A 19694-nucleotide genomic window follows, 5' to 3' on the forward strand; every position below is an offset into this window, starting at 1 on the left:
ATTACAAATATTTCTACTTTGCACTTATTAGCACCTTATTTTCTAGCAGTGGTAATACACACCTTCAGTTTAATATTATAGAGGAAGAATCAATAACCAATTGAGAAGATACTGAGCTATAAATGACTTGCACAAAAATATAACCTACCTGTTTTGGTTTCTCTATCAACAAAATGCTAAGTTTGGGGCTGTATGTAAACATTACTCGGTTTTAAGTCATAAAATTGTGAATTACTGAATGACATAAAATGGTGTCTTTCTTTAAATCAATTTAATAGCTTTGCTTCATTATTTCATTTAATAAGTATTTAAACCAAGCACTGACTACCTAAATGCTGTGGACAAAGATATGGATCTCAGGTCTTGGAGTTCTTAACTTATAGTCTAAATGCAGAAAACTGCCAACTAACTCTGACCTTATTCACTCACTTGTCCCAAAATATTTTGTGATCTCCCTCATACATATACCATCTGGTGTACACACCCGTTCCATTAAATAGGGAAATAGATCATCTCAATTTCACCAGAAGATCAAGTGGCCAGCATCCCAAACTATGGACATTTTCTAATAAACAAACCTGGAAATCTTGTAATTAATATTTAAAAGTCATAGAAATTACCATATGGGCAACCTGTGATTCACACATCTAAAAGTCTATTTGATATTTACATCTGAGTTTCCAAGACATCTCAAACTTAAAATTTCCAAAATGCAACTCTGGATTTTTCCTCTCTATCTGGTTCCTTCTCACATGTATTTCTTCTCAATGGTGGTAGACCTACCGACTCAGTGGTCCAAGCTAAAACACCTAGGATTCACCCTGGACTCCTACCCTTCCTTCTCCGTCTCCGCACAAACAATTCATTAACAAGCCCTATCTAAGATATTTCAAATACATCTTTTTCGCTCCATCTCTGCTGCTACTACCCTAGCCCAAGACATGTCTCACTTAGTCTATTAAAACAACCTCCGAACTGGTCATCCTTCTAAAAACCTAGTAATGCTACAATCCATTCTCCATCCAGCAGCTAAAGTGATACATATTTTTTAACTGTCAAGCTTTCTGAAAGAGATGTCCATACTTACTGACTTGGCTTTCACATTTTCATTCACTCCTCACCTTACCGAAATTTCAAGTCTATCAATCCTCTGAAACTCCTCTCAAGTCACGAATGTTACCTAAAGACTGCCAAACCCGTGGAAACTTTTCATTTCTTATTTGACTTGTCAACAGCTCTTTTCAGTTACCCCCAACCTCCATTTTTAAAAAGATTATCTTCCCTTGACTGCCTGTCTCTACTCTCTCCTGTCTTCCTTTGCCTCCACTCAAACAGCCTCTCTTGCCTCATGGTTACTCCTTTCCCTTTGATAATCATCTAAAGATGGTATTCCTTGGCCTCTTCTCATTCTTCACACTTCCAGTGGGGCAGTTGCTTCTACTTACATTGTTTCAAATGCCAGCTTTAATCTAAAGACTCCCAAATTGTTATCTCTAGCACAGATCTTTCTACTTAGCTCTAGACCCAAATATCTAACTTCCTACTAGACAGCCTCACTTTGATTTCCCACAGGGACTTCAACCTGTCCAAAGAACCATTATCTTCTCTCACATCTGAACTTCCTCTCCCTTTCCCTTTCAGTAAACTGCTATCATACCTCTTGTTGCCCAAGTTAGAAATGTATCATCATTAATTCCTCCCTCTCACCAAGTCCTGACTGTGATACCACCCCATCCCCACTTAGAGAGGGTCACCTTCATCTCTTGTCTGGATTACTGTGCCAGCATCCTAACTAGTGTTCCTCTCTCCCATCTCCCAATACAATTCATACCACTGTCAGGAATAAACACAGTACAGGGCATCAAGACAATGACCTAGACCCTAATTGTTGCTCTAGTCTCTGCTCTACCCAGTTCTCTATTACAATATTCTTTATCACAGCCACACAGACTGCTGGCAGTTCCCCAAATATGCTATGCTCACTCACCTCTGGGGCCACACATTTTGTCCTTTATGTGGACCTCTTACCCCACCTGTCTTGACCTAACACCTCTGGTGTTTTAGGTCTCAGTTTACCTGTCACTTTCTCCAGGAAGCTTTACCTGATCTCCCTCCTCACATACCAAAACTGGGGTGGGTCCTTCACATGGGGACTAGCCTCTTAGCACTTACTCTCATCACACTCATTGAAACTGCTTGCTTACATGTCTATATTCCCCCAAACTACATGCTCCTAAAGACATTTGGTTTGAAAAGAAAAGGCATTCATCATTTTATTCACTTTACTAAGTAAAGTTTTAATCTCTACAATGGTACACCTAAATTTTAAGCACTGTAGACATCAAAGAGAGGAAAATATTTCTGTACTAGATTTTGAAAGCAAAGGATGTATCCAGTTTGACAGCAGGTAAACAAAATCTTTTTCCTCTAGCCAATTAATGAAGAATGGTAGTGTGAGTTTAAAAAAAAAAGGCAGATACATATTCCTACAGACATTATACGTTATTTTACTTACGACTTCAAAAGATAGTCATCTTTAGAAAAGTCTGTCTGAAAAATTGCTAAAAAAAACCCCAGTGTTGCTAAATTAGAATTCAGAGTTTACAACAAAAACTGTCTCATCTTTTTCACTTTATCAATTTAGTCATGAGATTAACAATGAGTTCAAATAATTATCAACTTCTGATAAGAGCTATAATTCTAGAATATCCTTTACCAATGAGTGTGAAATAAAGGCAAAACCAATTAAACAGGGAAAATATATAATTTTTTAAGCTGTATTTAAGATTTGATACTCCTGAACTACAAATTCTAAGTCTAGTCATTAAAGAATTCTTGTTTCAGACATTTAACATCTTTTTAGCTATTGTCTAGACAGTTTATTCAGTAACTAAGCAAAATCCAAGAGAGTATCTAAGAGCTTAAAAATCTCTTACTTTCCTCCCTACCTTAAAAAAGCTTCTCTGATGAAATGACAAGATGGCTATTTACTTAGAACAAGAGTGAAACTGACTCCCAATGAAAGCTAAACTAGAATGACTTGTGTGGTCCCAGTTCAGCAATGGAAGGCTCAACTAGATGTAACATCACAGTAAGGGTATAGTAGATGCAATTAGCATCACCATTCCAGTAGGAGGAGTGTGTTCCCAAGAAATCCCTTGCCTTCAGTATCCAAGTTAGAAATAGGTTCTCTGAATTTTATCTTGTGAGCCCATCATATTCAGCAAACTAACCCCCCTTCCAAAAAACATCCATGATAGGTTTCTTTAGGAAATCTGACCAAAATTGCAGGATCTCTAAAATTCACTATTACTCAAACAGCCCACAGAAATAAATTCCTTCAGGGAAGAGTTCAAAAAGATATACACAAAAAGGAGGTTTGAAACTGCTTATTAGTCAATATCGTGCTCAGACAAGCAGTGTTTATTTTGCATAAACCTAGCCTCTCATGTAAAACTTTTTCAGCAAAGCATTTAGGTACCCTGTCACATAATAATGCACTAAAAGTAATTCTATATTTAAAATCTGTTCCTTTCATCTCCTTCAAGGACATCCTTATAAATAAAGATTGTACCTCAAATTTAGAAACTACTGCAAACTATTTCAGTTCATTCAATGTTTATATACACATGTCCACATCTGGGAGTCAACCCAGTATTACCTGCCCACACAAACCTTACGCAACATCCTTCTAGCAAGATATCTATCAATAATGTTACATGTCACCTTATACCAGTCATTTACAAAACACAAAATAGAAGAGTAAAGAAGCCTTTGTTTTAAACCTACATTTACTATTACGGTATTAAAAACCCAGAATTTATTTACTTTAAAACTCTGAACCAGATTTAGGCACAAATATAATAAAACAAACAAAACAGAAGAGAACCAATCTGTTGGTAGATAGCACCCAACATCACTGAAAGAAGCACAACCAATAACTAGGTGGGGGGGTGGGGGGAGATAAAGGGAGGAGGTCCAGAAGACAACCAATAGGTAATTTCCTCATTGAAACAGTGATGCTATCTACATGACCACATTTATTATGCACACAATACAGTGTTTGGTACCATAATGGGATTTGAAAACACAAATGACTTCTGCTTTCACAAAAATGTTACCATCTCATTCTGGAGAGAGAACACCACTACACAACAAATGAACACTGACTCGAAACAACAAATCAACAAATATAAGTATTATTCAAACTGGTCAGCAGAAAGGCCAAAGACAAAACAAGGATTTGTAACATAAGCAGCTCCAGGTCGTCACTGCCCTACCTTTGATAAAAACTGTGGTCAAGATTAAGATGACAGAACTGAAGACACTGGAGAAAAATACTTCTTGATATTAAATAAATATAAGCAATGACCAAAAACACAGTTAAGTTCAAGAATAGTTCATTTGGGGGCTGAACTGGTGGTGCAGTGGTCAAGTTAGCACGTTTCGCTTTGGCGAATCCTGGGTGCGGACATGGCACCACTTGGCAAGCCATGCTGTGATAGGTGTCCCACACATACAGTAGAGGAAGATGGGCATGGATGTTAGCTCAGAGCCAGACTTCCTCAGCAAAAAGAGGAGGATTGGCAGATGTTAGCTCAGGGCTAATCTCCCTCAAAAAAAAAAAAAAAATAGTTCATTTGTTTAATACTTAATATTCAACATATACAGTATTAATATTAGTTCTAAAATTATATGCTTTGAGCTTATCAGTTTTAAAGATTTTATTTTTTCCTTTTTCTCCCCAAAGCTCCCCGGTACATAGTTGTGTATTCTTCGTTGTGGGTTCCTCTAGTTGTGGCATGTGGGACGCTGCCTCAGCGTGGTCTGACCGAGCAGTGCCATGTCCGCGCCCAGGATTCGAACCGATGAAACACTGGGCCACCTGCAGCGGAGCGCGCGAACTTAACCACTCGGCCACGGGGCCAGCCCCGAGCTTATCAGTTTTACATTCCAAAGTGGTTAGAATCATCACGATACCCTGAATGATGGGATTAAAACTAGGTAAACCTTTATGTATGTTCTCACTTGTACTTGACAGCTCAGCCACAGCTCCAAAAATCACAAAGAAAATAAAAACTGACCACCTAGTATCAAATAATAATTGAGTTTTAATTATGATAACTACAGCAAAATTCAATAGATAGAATCATCTCATCATAGCTAAAACTCCAGAATCTAACAGCACTATCCCCTTCAGGAAAGCAGCTGATTAGCCATAGGGGGCAGCAAAGTTAAGAGAGTGAAAAGTAAATAGCAGGAGGTGAAGTGAGGGCAGGAAATGTTAATAGGCTGGGTAATGAGCCATGAGTATCAGAGGCAAAAGGACAAAGTCTCAATTAATGAATTAAATCAATAGATAGACAACACTAAACTAGTGATTCCAACCCCTGCTGCACATTAGAAGCACCCCAGGAGCTTTTAAAAGTACAAATGCCTGGATCCTACCTTAGACCAGTTAATTTAGAATCTCTTAAGGGTGGGACCCAGACAGTGATATTTTTTGAAGCTCTCCAAGCACAGTCAGGATTGAGAACCAGAGTGTTACAACACATAAAAGTAAGAAAAGCTAGTCTCTACGCCCAGCTTTTTACAATTTAAAAAGTTAAGTTTAAAAAAATAAAGCACAAAAATCTATTTCTCAAACATATTATTTTTGTTGATAAACCTGTCTTTGTCATCCAAAGAGGGAAAATAACTCATTGAGGACTAATTCATCTTTGTGATTTTTATCAGGGGAAAATGTTATTCTTACAAATAAAAACGATCAAACTGAAGTTTAAAGGGGTTAAACAGCTAGCCCAAAGCAATTGTGACTCATCAATGATGCAGGAAGACAACTCCAGTCTACTACTCACAGGATGGAGCTCTATCCCAAACATCACACTATTTTACTAAATACATTTTACTGGATTATCACTTTATTCAATTAGACACTTCACAAAATAATCCAAAATTCAATCAAGAATCAGAGGAGGTAATAAAATTGAGGGGAAAAGAAACTTGACTCTAAATAGGAATTTTCTTTTTTTTTTTTGGGGGGGGAAGATTAGCCCTGAGCTAACTACTGCCAGTCCTCCTCTTTTTGCTGAGGAAGCCTGGCCCTGAGCTAACATCCATGCCCATCTTCCTCTACTTTATATGTGGAACACCTACCACAGCATGGTGTGCCAAGTGGTGCCACGTCCGCACCTGGGATCTGAACCGGCGAACCCTGGGCCACCAAGAAGCAGAACGTGCAAACTTAACCGCTGAGCCACCAGGCCAGCCCCTAAATAGGAATTCTTAAGATATTAAATTAGACTTAAATAGAAAAGTTTTCCCTCCACGTGAAGGTCAGCAATAGACATGAATGAGCAGTAGTGTTTTCCCCCGACAAAAAAAGATAGTTATGAAACCAGATCATGTCAGTGTTCTTGTTCCAGTTACCCTAAAAGACCACATACCTCAAGGAAAGAAAAAAAATTTTTTCCCTAAAAGTAAGCAAGCCTCTTCAAATCAGCAACACTGTTACTAGCCTTGATATCCCAGTGGGACCCAGTTTCTAAGAATATATCAACAAAGAATCTTAGCTACTTGGGAAGTTCTTTACCTCATCTGAAGGGGACTTGAATCTCAAAACCAGTTTCATTCTGTTCTTTGCTATCTACTGGCTGTCTCCTTTGAGAAATGCACATCTATACAATTCTACTGATTAATTCGATTTCTTTGCTTGGTAAAAAACTTCAAACTTCAGTTTCTAATATTTTAAAGAGTCTGACTGTACCCTATTTCCACTACCACACTTAAGCTGAAAAATGTTACAGCTTCACCTCACTTCATATAAATCATATCTGAAAACTGATTATAAATGAAATCATACTTTAAGTACACTAGGAAAGTTTACTATTTATGTGACCCATTTAAAAAATATTTTTAATCTGTATTTTCAAATATCAAAGAGAATGAGAGCTAACATTCTTTGACTTCCTATTTTTAGGCACTTTAATTACATTATTTCACTTAATCCTCACAATCCTGGTGAGATAGAAGGTATTATCCCCATTTTACAGATAAGGAAAACAACTCAGAAAGATTAAAAATTTACCCTTGACTCAGGATTGACCTCAATGACCCAACTCTTTCTATTGCACTGCTTCAATTTTCATAAAGTAGGTTAGAAGCAAAAATACTGAAATCATCTGACCTGGGTACTGATGTCGCAACACCATAAAGATAAATAATCACAGGCCTGAAACTAAGCATATAAGCCTGAACTTTCTCATCAATAAAACAGAAATAATACTGGTCTTGCACAGAGTTGTGGGGATAACCCAATGAAATATAACGTTTGTATAAATACACTGAGCTGTGGATTGTCACCCAACAGCACTATCTTAGTACATGTGAAAAAGCAAGAGACTTCAGGAATTAGGAGTTATATACCTTTGGACTGTTTCACTTGTTATGAGCAATACTGTTTTTATAACTGAAACAATAAAGTGTAAAATAATTTGTAAACGTTAAATGTTATATAAATGTAAGACATCTACTACTTTACCAAGGCAATCCTTCCAGAGAATTAAACAAAATAGGTTAAACAGAGTAAAAAACTTCCTATTGTGAATAACAGATTTTTTAGAAGTGAGGTTTCCTAACTGTTGGTTACCACAGGAAAAGTTTAAGGTAGAAAAATTAAGTCCTATACTAACGCAAATTTAAATACAGAAAAAATGATTGAGAAGATGCTCCTACTTTTATTTTCTAGTACCTAGTTCTCAGAGGAGCTTCTAGAATTAACATAGTAAGAAATTTTAAAAGAGTTTTGAAAAAAAATTTCTCAAGCTATACAATGTAAGGCAGTTTAGTTTTCAGGACCCACACAGTTTCTCATTTTAAAAATATTCTTTTAACAAGGCTTGTTATTAAATACTTTCTATAACAAAACAAAGAATTTACTCTGAACATTTTGCCACTAAAATCCTACAACCCACTTACTAAGTGATTTTACATAAACTTCTTATAGATGAAAAAGTTGCATTATTTTGTTAATCCTTACCCATAGTATGCATTGAGGAAATAGCTGGCACCTTTCCAGTTTAGATCCATGTGGACAAAGTGTAACACAAGCAGGTTGGGTATAAACACTTGAAAGATCTTGGATGCCCACAGGTATGTGAATCACTCCACAGTAAGGTTGTATTTCAGAGCAGGAAGAAAAATTCTCTTTCATATACATATTAAAGGGCTTTCCATTGGTTTTGTTAAGGCCACAAATGGAAAAAACTACTACTGACAGAAAAAGAGCACACAATCCTACGGTATCAAGTACACTGCTGAAGTACCAAGTGAATTGTAAAACAAAATAACTTTTCGAGCATTTTGGCATCTGGAGTAAAAGTAGTTTTCCCTGTAAGCGAGTAATCCATGTAAGAGTCTTATTTCTTCAATTAAATTTGCATAAATTTATCTTGAATACATAACTTTCCTTAGAAAGAATACTATATTTTCATGCAAAGTACAGAGAATTAATCTAAAGTTCCAATTTTATTTTTTTCGTTACTAGTGACCAAATACTATAAATAAAACACTGAATCGCACCTTCAACTTGTTGAACTATACACCATATAACTTAAATGACTACTGACTGCATATTTCCCCTAGGCTTTTAAGAACAACATGTATTAAAGCTGCATCTCCTGGCTTGAACCAACCACATTTAATATTTAATTATGTTCATTAAATAAAAGTAAATATTATATTAACAAGGACAATACTAAGGAACCACAATCCCTTACTAAAAAGCAAATTAAATAAATATGAAAGAAAAACACTAGCAACAAAACTTCAAACTTTAAAAATAATTTGAAAATTTAATGAAAAAATCAATAATATAAAAATAGCTATGATGTTTTAAGTTTAAAACTTAAAATCCATGAATAGTAATTCAATGTCCTAACAGTTAAGATGATATTCTTTTATACCTCTGACCCAAGGTATAGGTCTTTAACTGCCTCAAGAATTCACTCAAGGAAGTCTTGGCAATGTCTACCATTGCGGTTTACCATTGACTGCAATATGTAAATTGTAACAATTTTTGTATGTTAAAGACCCAGAGATAAATGCGATACCACAGGATACACATATTTTAATTAAACCTTTCAGAAGCCAGTCTGAGTCTGGCTGTAGGACGTCCTTCATTTAGAAGCACCCCAAGAGGCAGGGCACTGTAGGGTCTGAATGGGGTTCCAGAGCTATTGTAGGTCAACTGTGATTTGATCTGGGGTTTTCTTTAGACTCCTAGCCAAACTAAGGCTGCATTCACGCCCGAGGACAAATTGCAACCAGATTGGCCTTGAAGTGGCTGAAATGGATTGAAAAATCTATTCAACACTTATCTATTTTAGTATGAACCTTTCATTTCCTGGCCTTGCAAAGAAGATGATCTAGATTTCTATCAGGTTTCTTTTGTGGAAAAATTGTTTTAAATCTAGGAGCACTATCATCTTGTTTCATGATGATTTCTCTCTCATAAAAAAACGCTGACATTAAAATTACAAAACCAAACGGTAGTAATTAACAAAGAACAAACTAGAACACCAGGAAACAACGTATTAAAAATCCCCTAAACCTAGTGGGAAATAGTAAGTGAGTCAAAAGGAGTGCCAAGTTCTCCTGCAAGGCATTAGGCACGGATATCAATCTGAATCACTGTACAAACCTACAAAGTCCCTGGCATCACTGCTTGGTGAACTAAGTTCCCATTCCCCTGCAAAGCAACATCACCAACTCCTTTACACTTCTGCACATTTACCGTGGATATCTTCTCAGGCAATAGGGTATTTTAAGTCTTTCTATTCTTTAAGCTAAAGGATAACGTTTAAACCTAACGATCCAGGAAATAAGACACTCCAATGGTCAGATTTTTAGGCTTTTTCTTTATAAATAAATCTAAAGGTCAGGTAACTCTTAAATGTTGTTCGCAATGATTCCCGGTCGGATGACTCTTGGGAACAATCAATGGGAAGGGGAGTGGAGGAGAGGGTGGGTGCAGACGCTTGATAACCGGAAAGTAAAGGACTAGGTAAGAGCGTCCGAAAAGAGCAGGAGGGTCTCGGGAAAGTGAAGGTCGGGAGGTAAGACAGTTCGTTAAAGCAAGATGGGGAAGGGCAAGCCGGCGGGAAGAGGGAAGAACTCCAGCTCGGGACGCAGGAGGAGAGTTGCAAGCTCAAGGGCAGGTAAGCGAGCGCGCAGGTGGGGAGGAGGTGCTGGCCTCCTCCGAGACGGGCCGAGTTAAGGCGAATCCGGGAGAAGAAAGAGAAGCAGCAGGACTCTTAACACCAGACCTGTTGGAATCAAAGAGGGGGGAGACGCCAAGGCAGCGTGGAGAACACGACTCGCACGACGAGCCCCGGCGGGGCAGAAGGAAGCCCAGAAGGCGAGGGCCCTGCCGGCGCGCTCCCTCCCGGCGGCGCCCTCGGAGGTTACCTTTGAGCTGGGGCAAGGGGTGCAGCTCCGCCTGGCTGCCCTGGCTGCGGAACTGCGACGAGCCCTGCGAGCGCTTCTGCCTCTGCGCCTTGCGCACCGATTTCCGGGTGAAGCCGTCCACTTTCTCCGAGGCCGAGATGGCGGCGCTGGCAGCCCCCGCCGGCGGCGGCGGCGACGACGACGACATCTCCGCGGCCCTGGCGCTTGGCAGCTCCGGCTGCTGCTTGCGCGGAACGGGCAGCGGCAGGAGGAGGAGGCGGGGGCGAGGCGCGCAAAGCCCGCGCCCCGCCGCCCTGTCCCCCCGGCCACACCGCCCTCCCGGGAGCTCCCGGCGCCGCCGAGCTTCTCCTCGCCGCCCGCCGACGCCTCACGGCCACATCTCAGGGCCGCAGGTTCCTGGTCCCCGCCGCGCGGCGAGCTCCCGGGGCTGACGGAGGCAAGGGCGGGGGCGGAGGGGGGTGAAGAAGTTGTTGACTCCGGGCGCGGCGGGCGGGTGGAAGGGAGCCCGAAGTTTAGACAACTGAGGCGAGGGCGCGGGGGTGCGGGCGCGGAGCGCGCCTCTCGTCTCTTCAGCCCAGGTCGCCAGCCGGCCGGCCGGCCAGCACCTCAGTGGGCGCTGCCAGTGCAGCCCGCCCTGCCTGGAGCCTCCTTCCGAGGCGCAGCCATCGCGGGTCCCCTCCGAGCCGCCGCCACCGCCGCGGTGCCCGCTCTTCCCTGTCAGCGCCGGCCCCTCATCTCCCGGGGCGGGAACCCGTCGCCCCGGCCCTGGGCGCTCACACCGTCGCTTCTCACACCGGCGGGCGGTCAGGACCCCCTCCCCCACGCGCCCTTCCGCCGCCCACGGAGAAGCCCCGGCGAGCGACAGCTACAACTTGAGAAGCTGATGGGTACAGGCAAAGGGGGAGTGTGTGTGCGTGGGCGCGCGCGCGCTAGGGCGCGCGGCCCGGGGGAGGGGCCTCGCGGGGGGTGGGGAGGGCGGAGATTGACTGACAACTTCCGCGGGGTCCCGCCAGCCTCTCCGATGCTCGGCAGGGAGTAGGGGGTGGGAAAGCATGCCAGCTCCCTCAGCCAATCGCAGGGCTCAGCGGCGGGCCGGAGCGAGGCGTGGCCTCCTGGAAGGTCTGTCAAGCTGGGGGGGGGTTAGGCAGGGGGAATGGGGCGTGGTTGTGTGACGGACTTCGGCCACAGCCAATCGTAAGTGAAGACGGCGAGCGGACCGCCGCTGGCGTCACAGCAGCCTAATGAATTCTCTTTGGGTGGAGAGGAAGAGCCCCTCCACCAGCGAGCACCTCTGCACGGCTGCGCGGCCGCTCCAGGCTACAATTGCTCTCTGAACAGCCTATGAGAAGACCAGAAAACTAGACGGGGGTAGTTTAGAGAGCGAAATAGAATGCCCCTTCCATTCCCTCTCTGCTGGCCAATGAGGCACTGAAGCGGCAGTGAGGACTGGGGCGGGAAAGAGTGCCAGGTGTTACGTCACTGGAAAGGGGCGGAGCAAAGGTCAGGCGGAGGAACGAGCAGTGGATTGACGGGCGAAGGAGCCCGGGGTAAAGCGAGGAAGTGAGTTCGTCCAATCGGAGCGAGGTACTGGACTTCTGGGCGGACCTTGGAGGCCCTGAGCCTCGTAATTGGTAGTTGCAGAATAAATTTGTAGCTCTCTAGTGGTTCAGTTACCGCGGTTCCCGAGAATTGTTCTCGCCCCCGGTTTGGGCAATCTAGCGTCAACAATTTAAAAGCGTTCTCCAAATCCACACCCTCCAAGAAGAGGTTTCTCATGCCCAATCTAGTATCCCACTAATTTTCACTCGTTTTCAGCTGAAGGCCTTCAACTATTCCAACAGAATGAGTACAAATTCGCTGATTCAGTGGTTTGTGGATTTGCGAGCTTGCCATTTACTCTTGTTGGGATCCCTTCCTTGCAGATCCTGTCTAGATTTTAAACTTCTTAAGGACGAGGCCTGGTCATCTTAGTTCTTTGTGCAGTGCTTTCCGTATAACGATGCCTAATAAAAATAAGTGAGCTGATGTGTGTATGCTGAATACGCAAAGGGAACCAAATGTTGTCTCTCTAACCTATTATAAAATGCTCACTACCCAAAGTATGGAAAGTACTAAACAAAGTTCACAAATTGAGTTGTCATTTACGTAAAAATAAACACTTGCAGAGTAGGAGGAGTATAAAAATTACTAAGCCTAAAAAATAAAAAAATAAATGAGCTGAACAGTCTGTCTCCCTTTGACAGTTTTGCGCAGTTTTGCGCTAGTGGACCCAAATCTCCATTGCTCTCCCTCGAGCTCCAGACCTTTTCCTTTCGACATAATAAAAATAGCTGCCGTATATTTAAGCAAAGCGACCTGAGTATATGTACAGAAAATTCCAACTTGGGGTAAGAAGTTGGATTGTGTATCTAGAGCCAAACTTACTACGTTGAAACATTTCGTTCCTCAGATGCACTGAATGGTGAAATTGCACACTATCCGCCCTGTCAAAGAGGTTCAAACCTCAGCAGTGTCTTTGAGACCTTTCTGTTTCTCATCCAGTCACGTTCCAGACCGTATTGAACCTGCCTTCACAAGCATTCAGACCTGGCCTTCTTCACAGTCTGCACAACTGACCGCTGAACATAGTTCAGGGCTTTCAGCTTCACTGCCAGATCAGTCTTTAAAAACTCCACTTTCATCTTGTTTGCACATTTGAAGAACCACCCCATACCTACAAAATAGAGTCCAAATTCAAGGCTCTCCTCAATCTAATTCCTAGCTATCTTTCCAGGCGTAAATCCCACAATGTCCCTACACAAACTCTTTTTTCAGTTCAGACATGTCATTCCACATCCTGATCCCCTAAAAGCAGTTGTTGCGCTTCCTTGACTCAGTCTTTACTGTTCCAACGTCTTGAAGTAATCTGTTTTTTCCCCATCTTGTTGAAACCTATCTTTTCCTCAAACCCCAGGTCAACCCCTGTCTTTAACGAAGTCATTCATGATATCTGGCCAGAAGTGATGCTTTCCTTCTTCACATTCCTGTAGTATTTATTATCAACGACACCCTGAGGACCTGTCATCACATACCTCAGAGATGGCACTATGCTCTTTCTCCCCTGAAAGTTTGTAAACACCAAGAGAGCAAGAGCTCGGTTATTGTACATCTCTGTATCCCCTACTGAGCACAGGATAGATATGCAGTACATAACAATCTAAATTCTAGTTCTCAAGAGTAAGGTTTCTGAAAATGTGGTCATTGGATAGCCTGCATCAGAATCCTCTGGGGTGCTTATTTAAAATGCAGATTCCTGGACCTAACCCCAGACACACAGAATCAGAACCTATGGAAAAGCACTGAGAAATCTATTTTTAATAAGCTCTCTAGGTCATTCTCATAGACACAAAAGTTTGCAGTTATAAACTATTCTTTAGTCATTTGGATGTCATTAAAAATAGATTGTAAATGTCTAGATGTCAGCAGTAGTACTATTTATTAAAAGAGAATTTATAGAGGATAAGAAGGGGAAGTAAATAGCAGAAAGCAAAGCATTAGCATAAAGTCAAAATTCATACTGGAATATAATAGATAGATACTGAATAGAATAGATAGAAAATAGATACTGGAAACAAGTTGTTGGGAGGCTGGCAGCCAGCAAAATTGTCTGGGCTTTCTGAAACAGCCTCTTGGGGAAGAAGTTTGAGTCAAAATCTGAAAAGAGAGAAGGATGGCATTCCAGATTCAAGTCACCAAACATTTTGGGGGAGATGGAAAGAACAATAGCCCAAGAATCTAAAGGCCTGACTTTATTACTTATCAATAGGGTGATCCTCTTATGTCACTCACCCTCTCAGAGCCTTAGTTTTCACATTTGTACATCAGAAAAAAATAAGTGAACAGCCTTCTTTACAGGGTTGGCATGAGTTTTAAATATGACACATGAAAGAAAACACTTAGGAAAGGGAAAATTATCAAACATTTATTTTCCATGCACTGTCTTGAGTAAATAACATATCTGGGTCCTAAACAGAGATTTGATTACAAAGAATCATCTAAGAGGAAACTGCAATCTCAGTACTAATCTGTATGTGCCCCTGATGCAGGGAGAGTGGCTGATTCCATGCGCTAGAACTCCTGCCTCTTCCCATGTGTGAAGACACTTGGTAAACAGTGATTCAGAGGCCAAGGCTTCATCACTGGCAAATTCTTTGGATTGGTTTGTCCTCACATGACTTGATATTCCTCATCCATAAACACATGTATGCTTACTGATCTCAATTTTTTATTCACAATGTGTAGCTTGCTGGGGAAAATAAGTGATTCATAAAACAACAATATCCACAATAGCAAAATCATGGTCCTTTAACGGTTTCAAAGACTGCATCAGAGAGAGTCTTCTTTTCAAATCATTGTGAAATTCTCTAAAGTATAACCAAGCAAAGTTATGGTTGTCAATGTTCTCTTTCCTTAAGACCCATGATTCCCAAACTGTGCTCCAACAGAACATCAGACAAACTTGCTTTATCTGCAGAATCAAATAGTAGTGGTAGTTTCCAAATTTATAAAAATAAAATATAATTTCTCCCTTATGGTTTATTAAAAGTTTGATTCTTAGTACCACTTTACTATACTGGAATCTAAATCAAGATCATATCTGATTTGTCAAAAAATGTTAATTTTTAATACTTCACTCCTTTTTACTTAAATACATTCAAATTATTTAAAATTCAAGGGGCCAGCCCCGTGGCCCAGTGGTTGAGTTCACGTGCTCTGCATTGGCAGCACAGGGTTTTGCCGGTTCGGATCCTGGGCGTGGACATGGCACCATTCATCAAGCCATGCTGAGGCAGCATCCCATATGCCACAACTAAAGATATACAACTATGTACCAGGGGGCTTTGGGAAGAAAGAGGAAAAAAAATCCTTTTTTTTTTTTTTTTGAGGAAGATTAGCCCTGAGCTAACTACTGCCAATCCTCCTCTTTTTGCTGAGGAAGACTGGCCCTGAGCTAACATCCATGCCCATCTTCCTCTACTTTATATGTGGGACACGTACCACAGCATGGCTTTTGCCAAGCAGTGCCATGTCCACACCCGGGATCCGAACCGGTGAACCCCGGGCCACTGAAGCAGGTGCGAACTTAACCCCTGCACCACCAGGCCGGCCCAAATAAAATCTTTAAAAAACAAAATTCAAAAAGAGTAAAAGGGTAACAGGAAAAGTCTCACTCCCACTCCTGTCTCCCAACATCCAACTCCCTTCCTCAGAGGCAACCAATTCCATCAGATTCTTATATGCGCTTCCAGAGATATATGTTTACTTCCTTAAGATTTAATAAATTCACATTTTAAGAAGCTCCACCAGAAGCTACATGATTTATAGGTATTTTGTCACCTGAAGAAGTTTGAAAAGCAATGCTCAAGACTTCAGTGAACCTTCCAGAGTTCTTACAGGTTTATTCCTATTCATTCATTTATTCATTCTTTTGTTCATTAATTCACTCATCTAACATATTTATATATGCATGCTGTGCATCAACAGAATGTAGAAAGTTAAAGGAACCTTGAAGCTGATTAGTACGGGTTTGGTCAAGTTGGTACCTGACCCCAGGTAGACCAAGAAGACCCTTCTCATAGGCCTTAAACTGATCCAAATTGAAAAGTCCTTTTTTTTTCATATCTTACAGGAGACGTTTGTTTCTGTGACTAATAACTTACTATGCAAGTTGTCAAAGCTTATTGAAGTTTGGTTTTCATAAACTAAACTCAGCACTTTTCTAGACTTTTTTCAAGGACTCTTAATTCCATGTTGTCTTTCTGGCCACTGTACAAGCAAAGTGCACATTGAGATGATGGGAATTCCTGCAATTTTCAGGAAAGGTCCTTTGTTAACAGGGCAAGATCGGTAGTCATGGTTTTTAATTGCTGCCATTTTTGCTTTTTAACTGTAGATTGATTTTAGTTACGCTTATCATTATAAGTCGGTTTGTTCTGGGCTATTGTACAGGCTACTGGGTTGGTCAACCAGGAGCTTAGACTAGGTCAATGGTAGTAGAGATAGTTAGTTAGATTGGGGATTTATTTTAGAGGAAGAGTGCATAGGACTTGCAAAAGGATTGAATGTAGGCTGTCGGTACAGCAGAGGGAGTATTAATCCCTCCCAAACGTGCTGTTTACCTAAGCTTTGTGATTATAACTGAATCCCTTTTCCATAGCTGTGAGGTCTTTTGCCCCATCTAAGTGGGCTGTAATCATAAATGTCTGATAACCTGTGACAAACACAGTCTTTTACCTGTGTTGAGGAACCAAGATATAGTTTGAAGGCGCTCTGCTCATGCCATGTACTCTTGTGCTCGCAGAGCAGGACTAAAAGCCTGATGTTGGCAAACTCTCCACACTTTAATTCAACCCTGCAAGCATTTTCAAGTGCCTTCTCTGTGCCAGGCAATATGCCGTACACTAGGAATGAAAAGGTAAATAAAGCATGGACCTTACAGTTTAGTGAGGAGGAACAACACAAACAAACGATCAAAGACTATATCCTAAGTGTTCCTTACGGTGTTGTGTGAAAACAGTGGAAAGAAGATCAAATTTGGCTTGGGAAGAGAGAGAGTCAGAGAAAATTTAACAGAAAAAGTACTGCTTGAAGTGAGTCTTGAAACAAAACAAAGTTTTCGTACAGATAAGACCAAAAAATAAGAATACTTGCCATTCAAGAAATTATCTTATCCACATTTCTTCATCACTAAAAAGATTTCCATATCTCAGTCAATGAATTTACTTATTTCACAAAATATGCTACCAAAAAAAATTCCATTACAACAGAAGAGTATATTATGCCACATCTTGTGTCAGAATTTGGCCTTGAGGTGGATGGGCAAAGAAAAAGCGGAGATTAAATTCAACACATTACTGCCCTCTGTGTAATATTATGAGGAGCAGTGATTACAAAAATACTATATGGTTCCTTAATGTTCCACTCGTATGCAGATTTTGTATAAATCTATAAGAGGTCTTCCTCTTTCATATACCTGGAGGAAGCATCTAATAGGTTTTGAGACAGTCCCTGTCTAAAATACCTAGCTGATGCATGCCAGCAACGTATTCCCTCTTTGTGGCTTTTTATTTTGGCTCAAACTTGCAGAAAATAATCAATTTGAAAATCCAGTAAAGTGACCTTATATCTTCAATGTCAGGTGGTGTCTATGATTTGAAGAAGGAGTACAAGTAATACTGTGGAATTTTCAGGAATTATTGAGCTGGAAAGTCTTCAATGTTCTCAGATCCTAAGCTTTGACTTCTATACCAAAGGATATAGCTTTCTAAAAATATATATGTGTCTGTGGGTGTGTATAAATATAATCACCACCATAATTTAACACCTACTATGTACTAGGCACCATTTTTATAAAGAATCTGGCGGAAAGAGATCAAATGAGATCCTCTCTTAAAGTCTCTCTTATCTGCGTGGCACTCTTCTCTGCTCCTCTGGGAGTTTGGTCCCAGTGACTCCTGTCAACTTCAGTAATATTTTGTTAGCATCTCTGGGGTCCTCTATTCTCCTGTAAAAAATCAGTAGAAATTCAAGCTTTATTTATTCACTGTACAAAAGCATTCACAAAAAATTAAATTGAATGGGCTGGACTTTCACTACCATAAGATTGTTCTTGTCTAGCATTTAAAAAATTTTACATATGTGGAACTATGAAGTCCTGTTACCTAGAAGGAAAATGAGATTATCAAGAGATATAATGGTGCTCAATGTTTCCTATTCATTCATCCAAAAAATATTCATTAACCTTTTCTAATGTTAGGTGCTTGGAATATAGTAGTGAATGAGACAAAGCCTGCGTGCGTGGGGCTCATCATCAGTGGGGAAGGTTCACATTGGTTAAAGTTCAACTGTGGAAACAAAGCAGGGAATGTGCACCAGAGGAAACACCGTGTAACTGCACACACAGAAGTCCACAGCGCCTTAGGTGAACCAATAAGGTAACCAACTCGTCCTGGTTTGCCAGGGACTTTCCTGGTTCTGGTACTGAAAGTCCTGTGTCCCAAGAGCCCTCAGTCCTGGGCAAACCAGGACGGTTTGTCACCCTATGAACAAAACAAGCAACAGCATCTGTTTATTAGGTCTATTATGAGTATGGCCCACGGCTAAATGTTGTGGTCTCAACCCTAAGGGAGCGTGAGCTCTAGGGGAAGAGATGAGGCATGGGTCCAGGAGAAGATAACTTCTCTTTCAGGACAATATTTGCTGAGAACCCAGACAATAAATTCCCAGGAGCTCACGGGTAGTGTTTGTACTGAAGCGGAGGAGATGGGATTTCAGCTGGACCTGGAAGAGTGGGCAAAATTATACAAGTAAAGAAAAAGAAGAGGTGAGGGAGAGCACTATCCAACTGCTTACTGCACGACCTCAAACTCAAAGTGTCCAACTTATTATGTCCACCTCCTCTTCCCTTCTCTGTCTCACTACTTGATGTCGCCATCTATCAGTCAGGAAGATAGGTATGGTGTGAAGCTGTGCAGACGGGGAAGTTCAGGCGCGTAGAGGGGAGGTTAGAAGGTGTATTGATTGACCGGAGGAGTAGTGGGAGAGAAAGCTGGAAAAGGCACATTCATTCACTCACTCGACAAATGTTCAGCACTTATTATTGGCTATTTTCTGGTCTAAGTTTTAGGGATAGAACAGAAAAAAAACACCGGTTTTTCCCTCAGAGAGTCTGGAAAGGGAAACAAAACAAAAAACAAAAAACCCACAAACCTCCGTAGATAATATAATAAATACTGTGACAGAGGTAAGCACAGAGGAGGAGTGCAGAATCTATGAGTGGAGAGCAAGAGAGGCTTTCTAGAGGAAGAGACTGTAGGTTTGAGAACTGAAGAACTATAGGGAGTCAGTCAAGAAGAGAAAGAAAGGGGAAATCACTACAAGTGGGAATCGAATGTGTAAGGCGCAGAGCCCTGAGAGAAGGGGATACATCAGGAAGCTGAAGGGAATTGGGTATGAGCCTTCTGCAGTGGGCAGAAGATGAAGGCAGGGCGGGTTGTGAAGGGCTTTGTGTGCGGTTATGGGATTTTATTCTTAAGTCAGTAAGGAGGCTCTGAAGGGTTTTAAACAGAAGAGTGGCAGGATCAAATTTGCATTCTAGAAAAATCACATTGTTGGCAATGTGGAGGATGAACTGATTATATACAGAGGGCAAGAGCAGAGATAGGGAGACCAGTGGGCCAGAAGAGGAA

The 19694-nt window shown here is 41.3% G+C and overlaps 1 protein-coding gene across 1 annotated transcript in view; it reads right to left on the reverse strand.

Annotated features, from left to right (window-relative positions):
• The window catches only part of PPP2R5A (protein phosphatase 2 regulatory subunit B'alpha), a 73734-nt gene extending 61078 nt beyond the window's left edge, over positions 1 to 12656 (reverse strand). Inside the window, exon 1 of the mRNA XM_008525311.2 lies at positions 10468 to 12656. Within this exon, the coding sequence (XP_008523533.1) occupies positions 10468 to 10654 (187 nt within the window). The 5' untranslated portion in view covers positions 10655 to 12656. The remainder of the gene's footprint in view (positions 1 to 10467) is intronic.
• Positions 12657 to 19694: the final 7038 nt, after the last annotated feature.

Source organism: Equus przewalskii, chromosome 23 (genome assembly GCF_037783145.1).
Source record: "Equus przewalskii isolate Varuska chromosome 23, EquPr2, whole genome shotgun sequence".
NCBI lineage: Eukaryota > Metazoa > Chordata > Mammalia > Perissodactyla > Equidae > Equus > Equus przewalskii.